General features: G+C 35.2%; 1 protein-coding gene across 1 annotated transcript; it reads left to right on the top strand.

Moving 5' to 3' along the window:
• The first annotated feature begins 2,695 nt into the window (after positions 1-2,695).
• Positions 2,696-5,329, top strand: LOC111918232 (NADH dehydrogenase [ubiquinone] iron-sulfur protein 8, mitochondrial). The gene is made up of 8 exons (XM_023913902.3): positions 2,696-2,884; positions 3,470-3,566; positions 3,693-3,746; positions 3,850-3,941; positions 4,040-4,153; positions 4,422-4,489; positions 4,561-4,672; positions 4,965-5,329. The coding sequence occupies exons 1-8, from the start codon at positions 2,831-2,833 to the stop codon at positions 5,058-5,060; spliced, it is 687 nt and encodes a 228-aa protein (XP_023769670.1). The 5' UTR covers positions 2,696-2,830; the 3' UTR covers positions 5,061-5,329.
• The last annotated feature ends 11,575 nt before the right edge of the window (positions 5,330-16,904 follow it).

The following is a 16,904-nucleotide window of genomic DNA, read 5'->3' as shown; positions in this document are numbered from 1 at the left end:
AAAATTCGATTTCATGCAGTGTTGGCAAAGGCTCAAGAAGAAGTTTGGTACTTGGAGAAGATAAAGAAGGTGATATCCATAAAAAGGGATGTTATTTTCGAAGGAAAGTTTCAGAACTTAAAGTATGTTGTGACAAGAGCAAGTGGAAAGATACAAGAGTTCACTGTGGCGGACTTTCCATTGATGAACACTTACGATCTCATCAATGTTGCTTTGATACTTAAAGACAAATCCTTTTCTTTCCTCCAAGAAATAGAACCAGATGTCTTCAGTCTTGGGTGTAGGCATATAAAAATTTTCTTGGAGAATTATTTCGAATGTCTAGCTCAAACTGATGTCGAGCTTGCTATTGTTAAATGCATCGACATTACAGCACCAATGGCTCCTACGAAGAAGCAGGTTGAGTTGAGAAAGTACAAAGACGGAGAAATATGTTTAAAGCCATTGGGGATAGTCTTCGCAGGAAAAGATAAAGCTGGAAGAGCCAAGAGATTCTTGTTTCAAACCTCTGAAGTGGAAAGATATACAAATTCGCAATATACAAACTTAATTGTTCGTATGAATCATTGCAAGAAGAATTCAGAAGGAGACAAGAAGGAGATAAAGAAAGTTATCTCTTGGTACATGGAAATCCGAAGAGTATTGATGTATGTTGTTCAACTACTAACTTCATGAAGACTTCGACCTTTATTCCAAAGGGGGAGATTGTTAGGGTATAAATGTTGTAATAAGTCGAAGTGTTAGTTTTGTTGTTACGAAGGATCTCTAGTCTTCGTAAGTAGAGTCTTCGGATGTAATGTTATATTTACTAAGGCATTTTATTGAATAGTCTTAATGTCTAGTCCTTAGTATTTTGTTATGCTTTTGTACGCCTATAAATAGGAGACGGTACTGAGTGAGTACTTAACTTTCACATATTCTTTACAGAGAATTTCTTTGAACTCTGTAAAATCAAAAGCATAATATGAGCTGATCAAAGATTATATTTACTCTCGTGTTCATCATATTTCTTCTTTCTTAATTCTTACGTGAATTGATCGTTAAACTCGATTTCAAATCTCATCAACATTTCTAGTAACATGTTTAAGTAGCTTCTGACATGCATTTCAACGTATCAACAATAAAAATTGACATCCCATTCTAAACCATCACCAAATTCCTTTTAATTTCTTTTTGTTTTCTTTTGGATGTACTTTATCTAAAAAATTCTATTGTCACTTCCTTACAACTCCCATCCAGGCTACATACGCTTTCATAAAACCCACCTCCTTCTACGATGAAAACATTGTCTCCTCAACCTCATCATGTACATGATATCAAGATAAATTCCTTTTTAGTTCACCATTTTTTTTCATTTACAAACCCTCAAACAAAATACCATCTCATTTCATTTTTTTCATATTATGTAATTTTGCTAGCCAAAGCCTTGGTTAATTTTTTCAAATTCCTTTCCAACTTATTGACCATTAAGATTCACACAAATACATGCATAATAATCTTGTCTATCCATTTCATAGCGGTTACAGTAACACTCTTTATATTTTCCATTTCATCCTTGTTAGTAGCATGTTTGAACCCTTTACACATAGAGGCACGGGGCCTCCGATCAAGTGTTTTCCATAGTAAGATAACATATTTGGATCTAACTTAATTTACAGATTCGATATACTTTTATTATCTCCATATAGTCACCTCATTCCACATATTTAACTCAGTCTTATTCTATCTATATTGAAAAACTGTTAAAAGAAGCTTATGGTTGTTGTTACTTTTGATGAGTAAAAGGTGGAGACTAGAGAACATGATGCCATAATTTTCATCACTATTGATTATCATAGCCTTGAGGTTCTCCAAGGACAACCAATCTAATATGATTCATGTTTTTGAAGTGATTATATTGATGATTTTAGTGTTATCACATATTTTAGGTGATTAAGATTTACATGAGATCGAAGGGGATTTAAGCCAAATATAATACAAGTTAGGATTTATGGTGTGTACAATAAACAATTTCTTAACCACCCACTACAACTCTCGATATTGTGAGGTTTGGGGGGGTAGTAGAGAGCTTGCCTTTGGTGATGATAGTAAGCATCCCCTTTCAAAATTGTATCACATACTCTTGGTCATTCTTTGATTGAAACCCCCTAATGTTTGAACTTGAGACCTCCTATATGGGGTGCTTTACCCAACAAGCCACCAAGGTCTGTACAATCATAAGATTTAATTTTATCCAAAACACAACGAATAATGAAGTTCCCTTACAATAATCCCACTTGTCGGTTGGTGACTTGGAGCGTGGGGCAACTAACACAAATTCTCAAACATATTAGCAAATGTTATTAGCACATCATCTAAAGCCTCCCAATGATACCATTCTATTACCAAGACATTGTTATTCACTTATTCTCTTGCCTATTGCTAGTCATTCCTATAACCACACATCCCGAAAATTCTCATATGCTCAATAACCAATTTAAAAATAATAAAAAACACTTTGATTAACTTAAAAATCCACATGATTTGCCAATTTTGGAGTTTGGATATTAAAACACATTCTCTTTAGATTTGAAGAGTTTTGAAGGACAAACAAGTATTTCTCATTTGAGGTACAATAGCAGTTTGAGTCAAATTTGCCAAATCTAGTAACAGTGAGGATGCAAAGTGAAATTCTACTTAAACACACCGCCTTTGCCGAGAACGACCCGACTCACATGTGTAAGGAAAACGCCGGTTCATAAGGAACTCAAGCGAGAACCTCCATTAACGTTGGGAAGAGCCAAAGAAGCAGTGGCACCACCAATATTCATATCAATTGAGCTTCGAAGAAATGGCCGCAATCTTAGCTCGCAAGTCTATCTCTGCTTTTCGCTATCGCCAGCTCGTAAGACCCGTCTTCTTCTCTCACGCACGCACACACTAAATTTCTGTTAAGATCCTGCGGATTGAATTTGTTACTTGTTAGGGTTTTGGATTTTTTATAAATGCCCGATCGAAGTTCGTTTTGGATTTTGTGGTCGTTTTGTATAGGTGAGTTCATATTTTTTAGGGTTTTGATTTGTCGGATTGTTTATAAGATTCAGATGAAATTAGTTAAGGTAGAATGCCAAATTTCGGAAACGTTCCACATTGTCTCATTGAGTTCGTTATTTTGAATCATTTCTATCTGCAGCATAATACCTGTTCTTTTTCTTGCCCGAATTGCGTGTAATTCTACTGTCCTTACTGTTTAAGGTAGCACCTGTGCTTTATTTACCTAAAGAATGTGCCATTTTATACAAAGGGAAGAAGCATTAGTTAATTTGTAATTCATCATGCCAACACAAGGTGTGAATTTGAATGACCACTTGAAGAATAGAGAAAACTTTGGCTCTAAAGCTATGTCCAATCACCAATGTCCTCATTTATTTCATGAAGTAAATCCTTTTAGATCAGTTTCATGATGTTCAATTTCTTGATTTTATGCCAGACTGTAGCAGGACAAGTATTGCAGGGCCCTAACATCTGTGAGACAGTTTCTGGTGCACGCTCGTTTGCAACTAAACACTCCTTTTCCACTGATAAAGGTATGTGATATGGGGCTAAGTTTCTATCATACAAGATCATGTTTACATTAGGTATATTGATATGTATAAACATGTATTTGTTTTTATCAAAATAAAAGGAATAATGCTAGTTCTTATTGCTTTTAGATGATGAAGAAAGAGAGAAGCTTGCAAGGGAGATCTCAAAAGACTGGAGTTCTGGTACTCCCAACAATTTTTTTTTGTCAATTCTTCAAAGTTTTATCTTTTTTCTTTTCTTCCAGTTTTACATTCAACTTATGGTTCTTATGTGAATTATTTTCAGTTTTTGAACGGAGCATTAATACGTTATTTCTAACTGAACTGGTTCGAGGTTTGTCTCTGACACTCAAATACTTCTTTGAGCCAAAAGTTACTGTAAGTGTTTGACATTGATTCCTTTAGTTTCATCTATTTGTTGTTTTCCAAAAGACAAACTAAAATTAATTTGGTTTATTTAACTGATTCATATTTAGATCAATTATCCATTTGAGAAAGGTCCTTTAAGCCCAAGGTTTCGAGGAGAACACGCCCTCAGACGTTATCCAACTGGAGAAGAACGTTGTATTGCTTGCAAACTTTGTGAAGCTGTAAGCTTTCTTTTAATTTTGCATTTGAGAGGTTTGGCAAAGATAAGTTTTTGCTAAAATAAATTCAGTACAACGCTGACGTGGCGATAAAAATAAGTCATTATAACGTTCATACATGGGAGATGCTCTAAGGTTCATGTATCATATTCTTTAAAGTGATAAGTGTTCCACCTACTCTACATATAAAGGACACAAATAATGTACTTTATGTCTCCCCACTTCACCATTGTTAATTTTGTCCTAATTGTTTTAATTATTGGTGTTTTAGATATGTCCAGCTCAAGCTATTACTATTGAAGCTGAGGAGAGAGAAGATGGGAGCCGTAGAACAACAAGGTGAAACCACACTCTCTCTCTCTCTCTCTCTCTCTCTCTCTCTCTCTCTTATTGAGTGAATTATATTGTAGGTATGATATTGACATGACAAAGTGTATCTACTGTGGATTTTGCCAAGAAGCATGCCCTGTTGATGCCATTGTTGAAGGGCCCAATTTTGAGTTTGCCACTGAGACTCATGAGGTTTGTGTAAATTAATCCAAAAATAATATATATATATATATATATATATATATATATATATATATATATATATTTTAAATCGAAGATAAAAGTAATTCTGATAAGTATACCTAATTGTATATGTGAAAATTGGTTTGTATTTTGATGAGATTGATATAATTGGGTTTGACTTTTCAAAGTGCAATGCTGTAGTAGGTAGAAATGAAAGTAGGATGGTATAGTAAACAAATAAATAAAATTATGATGCTGTATAATATCTTTTTCGTTCTTTATGGATTTGTAATTATTACAGGAGCTGCTATATGATAAGGAGAAATTGCTTGAAAATGGGGATAGATGGGAAACAGAGATTGCTGAGAATCTTAGATCCGAGAGCTTATATCGATAAACAGTGTTTTTCCGATATAATCTTTTGAGAATCACTATCAATAATTTGTTTTGGTCAAAAATACCCTTGAAAATTGTAGAATGTTCAACAAAATAGATGATGACATTCACAAATAAAGACTTTTGTGGCAACCCCATGTATTTTTATTTGAGTATAAGTTTATGACCTACTTAACATTTAGCAAGTAATCGAAGAAGACATGAAATTGAGCAGTATATATAATATGTATTTTCAACGAAATTAAATATGCTTATATGCAATTTATTTAACGAGTTATCTTTATTTAATTAGAATTTATTTTTTAATTAACATTCTTTTCTTTATTTATTAATTTTACTTTATTTAGTTTACTATTTGTTAATTACAAACAATATGTTTGAATGATTCATTCCATTTCTTTGAGCTAACCAAACATGAAAAAATATTATAATGGTTTGTTCTAGGGATGAAAGTGGGTCCACGGATGGACCTGGACCCGGAAAACCTGGAACCGATTAACGAGATTTTTTAGAACTGGAAACCGGACCGGTATATAGGAACCGGTTCCGGTTCGGTTTCGGGTACGGATTCGGGTAAAGTGGGTCTAGAACTGGAAAACCCGGAAACATCAAAGTGGGTAGGTTGGAACCGGATAAAGTAGGTTTAGAATCTGAAAACCAGGAAAAACCGAATTTTTTTGGTAATTAATTACTACTTAGTGGGTTGAACTTTGAAAATTTTCATATTTATATCCCGAATTTGGGTGACTGTAACGCAATGAATATGAAACCAAAATTAACAAATATATAGTCTAAAATAATGTACAAACTCTAAAATACACTCTGAAAATAACCGCATGTCAATCCGACATTAAACGAATGAAATTTTTATGTGTTAACATTTTTACATAATACAAAGTAGAAAAAACAAATATTTGAAAAATTGAAAATTTTCAGTTTTGATATCCTGACTTCGGAAAGCTGTAAATCATTGAATGTTAAACCAAAAATGACAAAATTATAGTCTAAACTCATGTACAAACTGTAAACTACAAGTTGGAAAAAACCACATGTCAATCCGACTTCAAACGAATTAGATATGTATGTTTAAAAACTTTCACCGAATACAAAAAAACTGAAAAACTAAAAACTTACAGCTTTGATATCTCGACTTTGGAAGACTGTAAGTCAATGAATATAATACTAAAAATGACAAATTTATAGTCTAAAATCATGTACAAACTCTGAACTACATGTTGGAAAAAACCGGATGTCAATCGGAGTTGAAACAGATGAGATATGCATCTTTTAAACGTTTCACAAAAACCGGTTCTGACCCTAAAAGTGGTTCCGGTTCCAAACATCGGGTCCGGGAAACTAAAAACCGGACCCGATGGACCCAAACCCAGATTACCCTTGGATAAAACCAATTTTTAAACCCGAAACCGGAATCGGTTCTATATATTCCGGTTCTAATGGTTCTGGTTCCAGTCTGATTCCGGTTCCGGTCCAATTTTCCGGTTCTAAATCTCATCCCTAGTTTATTCCCTTGTCTTGTTCATTTGATTTTTAGTGATTTTAATTACTCTATTTTTTTTTATTAGTGTTTGTATTAACATAATTAAGAAGAATATCAAATCATAATGTGATTATGAGATTTAGAAGGTGTATGTTTGTTGTTTGAGTAAAGTTTTGATTGAATCAATGTTTGATTAAGTGAGAATATAGACCTTATTATGAGACCTAATAAGAGGCATATCAAAAACTATAGGACCAATCTTATTATAAGACCTGAAAAGAGACATATCAAAAGCTATAGTACCGAAATAGTCTATTATCAAGCCCAATAATAGGTATACAATCGTCACAAAGCCTTACAAGGATAAATGTAAGAATGAAATATAAAGGGTTATGAAATTTAAGGATAATGTAAGAATAAAAGATAAAGGGTTATGAAATTTAAGGATAGTGGAAAAGTTTTATACTCATCTCATAATGCATCCATAACATTTAGCAATTCTTTACTTGGTTTTTGTCAACATTGAAATATACGACACTAAAATGGACATTCGAACAACTCTTATTTGAAATGCCAGGATACATAAAGTGTTGTGTGATTGATTTTAAGAGGTGGGAAGATACAAAGAACTATATATATATATATATATATATATATATATATATATATATATATATATATATATATATATATATATATATATATATATATATATATATATATATATATATATATATAGTTAGATTATTTTGTTTTTTTTACATTTATTGTGTGTTAGAATGCATCAATAGAAATTTAGTAAATTAAATAATTATATGTATATTAAATGATATCCATAATTATAATTTTTCTTTTTATGGAAACTAATTAAATCCGTCGTTAATGCCAGCAATAACATTCTTTCAGAATGAATTTGCATCTAGGTTTTTATATATGAGTTCGTACTTTGTTTCAAGACTCAATCACTTAAAATACAATAAAGTTGTATGGAATATGAAGAACGAGAGTGTATTCTACTAGAATACACTATCATTCTGCTGCAATACACTCTCATTTTTATAGATATGAATTTATTTTGAAAAAATATTATTGTTGACATTAATGACGAATTTAATTAGTTTCCATAAAAATATGGATAACATTTAATATACATACAATTAATACTAAATTCCTATTGGTGCATTCTAACACACAATAGATGTGAAAAACATTTGAACCTATATATATATATATATATATATATATATATATATATATATATATATATATATATATATATATATATATATATATATATACTCCCTCCGTCCCAATATTATTGTCCACAGACAAAAAAACATACAAATTAAGAAAAACATTAATTACCACTAATTTTATATAATAAAATAACAGTTTTGTCCTTACTTTGTATTTAATGTTCCATTAAATACTTAGTTGGTTAAGTAATAATGAGATGATATTTTGGTAAAAATATTATTTATTTTTAGAAGTGGATATTATTTTGGGACAAACCAAAAAGAAAAGATGGACTATAATTTTGGAACGGAGGGAGTATATATATATATATATATATATATATATATATATATATATATATATGTCAAAGTTGTAAATTACGCTCGACGTTAGCTAGTCGGTGGACTAGGGTTAAGGGATTAATTGGTTAGGCGGTGATTAATCGGGGACCATTAATTGCTAAGTCGTTAAATTTTCAAAAATTAAATACGATTAATATCATAACAAAGTTCGTAAATACTACTAATATCTTAATAAAATAAGTTAATATGATTAATTCAACATTAATCATTCTTCAAATGGTTTCTATTGAGCTAAAACTTGTTCAAAGTGTTTAAATTTCATCGTTTTCTACTCTTTCAGTCATTTTGTAGGCAGTGATTAATCGCTAGGTGCCCTCTAATCAGTCAGGTAGTGCCTAAGGATTAATAGGAGATTAATCGGGACCTAATAGAGATTTTTACAACACTGATATATATATATATATATATATATATATATATATATATATATATATATATATATATATATATATATCAGCAACGAACTCTTAAAACAAGAGCAAACCAACGAACTGTATATCTTTTTTTCTCCATTGAGCGATACACACACCAACCTCTTCTCTCTTGAAGATCGATCACATGTTCTCTCCCTCTTTTGTCAGCCTCTCCAATCGATCTCAACCCTTCCCTTCTCCATCCAATCGATGACATGTCCCTCTCATTTTTCTCGAGTTTCAATTCGATTGTAAGGAATACCGAAGAATAGGGCAAGACAGCTGGTCAGAGATGGTGCAATGCATTGCACCAAAATTTTTAATTGTTCAAGTATAGAGATTCATGGAGAATAGTGTTCAGAATAATGTTGATATCGAAAGTGAAGTTGGAGAAAAAAACAATGCATCAATCAAATGCATAGTTTTTTTTTTCAAAGCTTCATTTTTCAGTCACACCCCCTCAACAAATTCACTTTTCCTTTCTTCTTAAAGCAGGCTCGAAGCTCAAACTACTCCCTCATGGCCAAATGTTTCACGCCCATCTCAAAAAAATTGGGTTCAATTTAGATATATACCCGCCGCATCCCTCACCGACATGTACTTTAAGTTTCAATTCATGGAATGTGCACTCAAGATGTTCGACGAAATTACCGAACCATATACAATATTGATCAACTTTGTCATATATGAGTTGTCCCAAAATGGGTATTACAAGAAATCTTTGGACATTTTCATACGCGTTAGTGAGTATGTACTTAACCCCGATTCTGCCACCATTGCTAGCATATCAAGTTCAGAAAATGAAGAAAACAAAGAATTTGACAGCTTTAGTGATTCAATGAAGGGATTGTTGGGAAGTAATTGTATGAAGCAGAAGACTTTTGTACGTCTATCAAACAGAGAAACGATTTCATTCTGGCAGTGCTTGCCTATTGGTGACTGAGAAAATTCTATTTGATCATGATTACAAGGGTTTATATGTACATCATGTTTCAAGAAGTTTCTTATTTTGGGATTGTGAACAATAAATTGATCAAGTAAAGACCTTGGGCTTCAAGGGAATAGGGTTTAGACCTAATTGGATGTTGATAATATTGGTTATGTGATCTCAACCCTTGGTTTGTGTATTGGAGTCAAAGGGTAAAATGGAAAAAGTGATGTTTTAGACTTCTTTCATGGATTATGGTTTTTAGTTCGACATGTGTTAAGCCAAAATTTACTAGACAAAAGTGTGGGCTCATACATACCTTTCCGTGGATATAAAGATCATAGAAAATGGAGTTGAAATGAAGAAGTTATGGCTGGTTGAAGTTGAGGTGGATTTGGGTGAAAACAGTCGCCACGACATGACGAGAATCGCCATGACACGACATTTGCTACAATACGGCGAAGCATGGCCACGACACCGCAATCAGTCAACCCCAAGCCTATGATTTTTAGGATTTTCAATGTATTTAAGTATAAGGTTCCGACGTTTTGACCATTTTATCAGCCTCCATCACTTCCAGAACCCTTTGGGACAAACCTTAGCCTCCACCTTCAAGATTTGAGCTTCTCCTCTCTCATCTCTCCTTTTTTAGATGCTTTTTATGATATTTTGATGAAGTTTAAAGATCAATAAGGTTCTTTTGATTCAAGGAATGATGCTTCAATCTTGGATCCATCAAAGACACTACATTTTTGGACTATTATAGGTATAAAGTTCCAATCTTGCTATCTAGTTCTGTAGATCTTGTCATTTGGGGGGTTTTTGGCACTTTTCGTCCATTTTATGGGTGATCTTGGAGTTGTGTGGACTCCAACATCTTTTGACCAGTTTAGAATGCTTCTTGGATCTCATGGACTAGGAAAGTTATGATCTTTTTTCTTCCCTTTTAGTCATGCAAATTATCTTTGTCCTTTAGGTCATTTTGGTGTATTAAAGTTTAGATCTTGAAAGCTTGTGGCATTGTTATGGATAAATTTGGAAAATTTATCCATATAAACATCATGTTGATTTAGATTGAAGGTTGGAGACTTGGACTTAATGGATTAGTAGAGAAAGATGCATTTTTGGGTCCCTTTAAGACTTAAAGTCTAGGTCTTGGTGGTTTGGACCTTCCTAATGGATAAAGTTGGAAACTTTATCCATTATAAGGCTATTAGGATTTAGATGTGATGATTTTAGCTTTGGTCCTTATATTTTAGGCTCTTATTGGAGAAAAGCTTTTCAGACTAAAGACCACGACGTGGCCTTAAGTTGCCACATCGTGGAGACTGGGAATTGTAATTCCCTAATCTGCCCGTGTATCAGTCAGATCCGTTTGATGGTGCGGAATCCCAATCAAACGGATGATGTCAGATAAAATAGAAGAGAAGGAGAAGAAGAAGAATTATGAATCTTTGTATGTATTGATATGATTAAATTCCTTACACAAGATTCACCCACACAAACGTTCCTTTCTCTCTGGCTGAAAACTCCTTAGGGTTCATCAATCACTACTCCTCACCCTAACACCTCTATTTATACATGTTGGATATGGGCCGGAAACAAATGGGCCGTAAATGAGTTTACGGCCGTAAGGTGTTTACGGCCGTAAACTCCGCCGTAAACTAGACCATAAATTAATAAAATATTACATAAAAATAATTGCCTAGAAAAGTAAAGTATAAACCATATTTTTGACCCAACAATCTCCCCCTTGGTTTATAGCTTTCTTTTCTTAATTGAGCCAACAAGCTCCCCCTAAAAAGTAGCTGGCTCTTCTTGTCAATCTTCAATGAGAGCTTGGCTTCAGCATTAACCTTTGATTTCTTCACAGCATCAGGATGAACAGATGAATCTTCAATGAATGAATTCATCTTGAGCACTTGAGGTTTTCTTCAGAATTTGGCATTGAACACATATTGGGTGAGGAGGCTTCTTGTACTGATTCTTGAAAGATGACGCTTTCAGCTTGAGAATCTTCAGAGAGAACATCAGAGAGAACTAAATCTTCTGGATCACTTCAGCAGGTACACCGATAGCAGCAGACCGATTGAGGAGACTTCAATGCAATCCATCACATAATCTTCAGTTTCTGTTTCACCTTGCTTCTGGGGTTGAAAGATTGAATTTGAAAGAATAATCTTCATTTCTTGCTCCTTCGAATGCGAATTCTTCGATGCTCACGGACGAGGCTTTGGCTTAGAAATCTTCAACACAAACTCCATGAGTCTTATCTATACCTGAAATCACTTTTCAAGACAAAACAAAACTAAAAGAAAACTTAGCACACAAATTAAAATATAAACAAAAATATTTTTGGATTTTTGATTTTTCTGAACAAGAAATAAAACAGAAATAACACTATTTTGGATTTTTAATTTTTCTGATTTTTCTTTGATTTTTGAATTTTTTCTGATTTTTTTTTAATTTTCATTATTTTTAATTTTTAATTCTCCCCTACTATTTAAATTAAAAGAAACTATGACAAATTTAACAAAAATAAAAATGATATCTAACTTTAACAGTGATTTGGGATCAAAGTTTTTAGACAGCCTGTAACGCCTGTGTTTCCGGGCTTGCCATTTTTAGCAATGTAATGGTCTAGGTTAACCTTTGTAACCCGTTTTGAAATAATAATAATGTATTATTTGAGTATTATGTGTTTTGTGCTTAATTGCTTAATTATGTGGTTTGATTAATTAAGAATAAAAATAAGCATCGAAATTTAAGTTTAAAATAAACTTGATATCATTGGATAAAGTTGTAGTGGTCGAAACAAGGATTCCGAAGATATAAAGAATGCCGAAATCCAAGTCATAACGAAGAAGTTATGACCTGTCGAAGTTTTACGGCAAAACCGGCACGGCACCGGGAAGCGTAAATAGTGAATTTAAGATAGAGCGAGATTTAGCCTTATCAATCTAAACAAAAGTTGTAGAATATGTTAATATAAGAGCGTCAATAAAAAGAACGCCCAAATCTGACTTCGTATGAGGAAGTTATGATTTTTCTAAGATTCGGCTTAGCAGTGCACGACCCGAAACTCGAATTTTAGTTCGAGCGGTTTTTGGCTTACGCGACCTAAATGAGAGTTGAAGGTCTCATTAATAGGAACTCAACGGTAAAAATATGGACGAAAACGGAGTTCGTATGAAGGAGTTACGAATTCTTCGCGGTCATTTAACAGTCTAAACGCCTCCTACTGTTAAATTTGAGATCGGTCAAGATTTAGCCGACGGAGTCTAAACGAAAGTTGTAGATCTTGATTTTACCTACGCGTGAATATAAAGAACGTCAAAAACGGAGCTCGTATGCGAGAGTTATGATTTTTCTAAGTTCGAAGGCTAACACGCTATAGGGGTGACGTGGCACCACCCAGAATTTGACACGTGGCACCACCAGAAAGCCGCCACATGGAACAACTCGGCGAGTAGGTGTCCCCTACTCGGCGAGTATGGACCAACTCGGCGAGTAGGTGTCCCCTACTCGGCGAGTACATCAGATATTTTCACTATAAATAGGATGCGAGGGTTCAGGGTTTATTTGCTCATTTCTTCTCATCTTTGTGCCGAAGCTCTGCATTTTTTTACCCCCGAAGCCACCCCGAAGCCCCGGCATCATACTCTAGCCCCGAGGCAAGTCCCGAGAAGTGCGGTTCCCGAGCCGAAGCTCTGCCCGCGAGAAGTTCGATTTTTGAGGAGATCTTCCAGATCTGCTGTGGATTACTACTTCTGCAAGTTGTAGTGCTGTCCGATCGTCTTCTGATCATGTGAGTGTATACTACCTTTCATAAACACGATAATAATACAAGTGCGGTTTGAGTGTATTAAGTAAATTGTGATTTATATGTGTGAGGGTATAGTTACTTTCTTCTAACGAGTAACTATGAAATATTTTATATGATATACTTGTTATGTGTATATTTTGTGATTGTACGTGTGAATGGATATTCACTTTATTCTATCTCATAGATCTGAATTGTTTTCTATGGAATACGTGTTATGTGGTATGCCTCATCTGTTATGTGGAATATATATTGAATGAAAATGATATACAGGTTTTAAACTACGTATGAAAATATATATTTTTATCTACTAATATGTTGGGTAGAACATGGGTAGATAGTTGGTGTGTAATAAACAGATGAGAGGCCTCGATGTTGTTGTTGTTGTTGATCTAGTTATTCAGCGGAGTATGGATAACGACCACGGACTCTTTCTAGACAGTCCAGTGGAACGCTAGCAGGTTCATAACCTGTAGGTGTTGTGAACGATGTGTTCACCGGTGTACTCTATCCCCCTCATGGTTGCCTTTAGGATATCTATTGTTGAGGAAACCCCTTCGCAGTGATGTCCGTCCCGATGAAAATCCTAGATTAGGTCCCTTGAGATAGTTGTTGTTTTAGGGACGTAAAGTGAGGATAACGGGAATGGGTAATCGGGATAGTGATTGGTTGGTGAAATTAAATATAATTTATTTATTGTGGGTTGAAAACCCTATATGCTCACCAGGCTCCCAAGCCTGACCCACTCAGTTTTATTTGTATTACAGGAAGTGGCACAAGGGCGTAAGATGGATGGATCATCTTGTTGTTTTGTTTACAAGTCTGTATATGTATATATTTGTTGAATGACTTGTAATGTTTATCGTTTATGCTTTATGGTCTGTATCGGAACATGACATCCCGAGTTTTGATTATATAATGAAATGCATCTCTTGATGAAATGCTTTGATAAATATTATTTTATCATGTTTTGTTTTGGGAACAAATTCCGCAACTCTTTCAAATCAAAAGGATTTACTCTGAAATTATTTAAAAGCATAAATGAAAATCGGTCTTTTCTGGCCGAGATTTTGGGGATGTCACAGTTGGTATCAGAGCATTAGTTTAAGCGAAGTAGGAATTTGTAGGATTTCTAGACTTAAACTTAGAATGCTAAATGGAATGATGAGATGTGTGTCTGTTGGATTTTAGACACAAGCACTAGTTTATTTTAGGAAAGTTGCCTAAAATGCTTTATGTGCTAAATGTTATATGTTGCCATATATGATATTATTTGTTCGGATCTACGGTCTGTTGCCGACCGGATCTGGAAACCTTATGTGTGTAGGATTCTAAGCGTATGCCTACGTTATTAGAACTAGCATGTAAACGTTTCGGAGAAATAAGGATGATTTGAATATCTATCGTGAATGAGGATCTAATTTCACCTTATTCGGTGTGTAGATCAAAAATGGTGAGAACAAGGAGTGGCGTTGGAAACATGGATGAAAACAGGAATCAACCGCCAGTGATTGAGCAGATACCTGTTGTAGCAGCAGCACCAGAACCAATAACAATGGCTGCGGTGCAAGCCATGATTCGGGCTATGCTAGCCGAACAAAGGGAGGAGATGCGACAAATGTTGCATAATAATAGGGATGAATCTGTCATACCTATTGAGGAACCTGAATTGATTCCCGAGCAATCGGAGGAAGGGAACAATAGTCGCATGGTGAGTCAAGTTGGGACTCAAGAGGAACGAAGGAACGATCCAGAAAGGAGAAACAACAAGGATGGGCGTATGTACAAGAACTTCTTGGGCGCCAAACCGCCAAGTCTTTCTGGGAGCCCAAAGCCTGTTGAGATAATGGATTGGATCTCCGAAATGGAGATGGTATTTGAAAGTTGCGACTGTAGCAACAAACAGAAGACCGTCTTTGCGGTTAGACAACTGAAGACTGGAGTCTTGAGTTGGTGGAAGTTGTTGGCAGATACTATGCCACGAGGAGAAGCCCTGAAAATGTCATGGGAGGAGTTCTTGGAACAGTTAAGGGTGCAATATTGTTCGGAGATAGATCTGATTGATCTGAACAATGAGTTTCAAAACTTAAAGAAGGGGAAGATGAGCATAGAAGACTATGCTACTGCATTTACTGAGAAGATGAAGTTGTTTCCGTACCTAGTGCCAACGGAACTCTCCAAGATTGAGAGGTTTGCTAACGGACTGCCTGCCGACTTTGGTTCGACAGTCAAGATGGCAACTACTCTGAAAACGGCTGTTCGTGCAGCTAAGAATGTGGAGGCCCAGCAGAAGGAAAGGGGTCTGGAAAGGATAGATGTTGGAGAAAAGAGGAAGTTCGATGGAACTTCAGGGTCCAACAAGAAAAACAAGTTCTCGAAGTCTGGTTCGAGGGGAGGTGGAGGTGAAGCGAAATGGTGCGACAAATGTAAGAAGAAGCATCATGGAAGATGTGAGGTGGCGAACACATGCTACAAGTGTGGAAAGCCAGGGCACTATGCCAATGAGTGTAACCTCACAAAGAAAGTTTGCTATGGTTGTGGTGAGGAGGGTCATATGTCGAGGGACTGCCCGAAGAAGAAGGAGGCAGCTAGACCCAACATTCCGCCAAAGCCAAAGGCGAGAGCATTCCAGATGACACTGGAAGCTGCTAAAGATGAAGCTGATGTCGCTTCAGGTACCTTTCTCGTTAACGAATTGCCTGCCCAAATTTTATTTGATTCTGGAGCCAACTACTCCTTTATATCGCATGAATTTGGTAGAAATCTAGCTTTGCCTGTTGTTAGACTAGATAATGCCTTATTAGTCGAAGTTGCTAGTGGCAAGTTTGTACCTGTTAGCTATCGCATGAAAAACATCTTAATTGATCTGAATGGGAATAAGTTCCACGAGGAATTATTGCCTATCGAACTTAATGGTTTCTACATCGTATTGGGAATGGATTGGCTTAGCGCCAACGACGCCGAAATTTTATGCAAGAAGAAAATAGTCAAAGTAAACCCGCCTGGGAAAGATTCGTTTATGGTGTATGGAGATAAACGCAGAGTAAATTCTGGAATCATTTCATTGATGAAAGCCAGAAAATGTTTGACCGAGGGGTGTACATCATATTTAGCATTCGTGATTGATGCTAAGAAGGAAAAGAAGGTGATGCAGAATATTCCAGTGGTGTGTGATTATCCGGAAGTATTTCCCGAAGATCTTCCTGGATTACCGCCTGATCGACAAGTGGAATTCCGTATTGACTTGTTGCCAGGAACGACGCCAATTGCAAAAGCACCTTATCGATTAGCACCGACGGAGATGAAGGAGCTAATGATGCAACTTCAGGAGTTATTGGACAAAGGTTTCATTAGACCTAGTTCATCACCCTGGGGAGCTCCGGTGTTATTTGTAAAGAAGAAAGATGGAAGCATGAGAATGTGCATTGATTACAGAGAGCTGAACAAGGCAACAATAAAGAATAGATATCCGTTGCCGATGATTGATGACCTGTTTGATCAATTGAAAGGTTCGAGCTATTTCTCGAAGATCGATCTAAGGTCAGGATATCATCAGCTAAAAGTAAGAGAGCAAGATATCGAGAA

The sequence above is a fragment of the Lactuca sativa genome, chromosome 9, assembly GCF_002870075.4.
Source record: "Lactuca sativa cultivar Salinas chromosome 9, Lsat_Salinas_v11, whole genome shotgun sequence".
Classification (NCBI taxonomy): Eukaryota; Viridiplantae; Streptophyta; class Magnoliopsida; order Asterales; family Asteraceae; genus Lactuca; species Lactuca sativa.
Note: the sequence above shows the minus strand (reverse complement) of the source record. Positions and strands in the feature narration are given on the sequence as shown.

Excerpts from the sequence above, each read along its gene's own strand:
- LOC111918232 (XM_023913902.3), top strand. The coding sequence starts at position 2,831 with ATGGCCGCAATCTTAGCTCGCAAGTCTATCTCTGCTTTTCGCTATCGC. Across the intron at positions 2,885-3,469 it reads CTTTTCGCTATCGCCAGCTC|ACTGTAGCAGGACAAGTATT; the intron begins GTAAGACCCGTC and ends ATTTTATGCCAG. Across the intron at positions 3,942-4,039 it reads TCTTTGAGCCAAAAGTTACT|ATCAATTATCCATTTGAGAA; the intron begins GTAAGTGTTTGA and ends ATTCATATTTAG.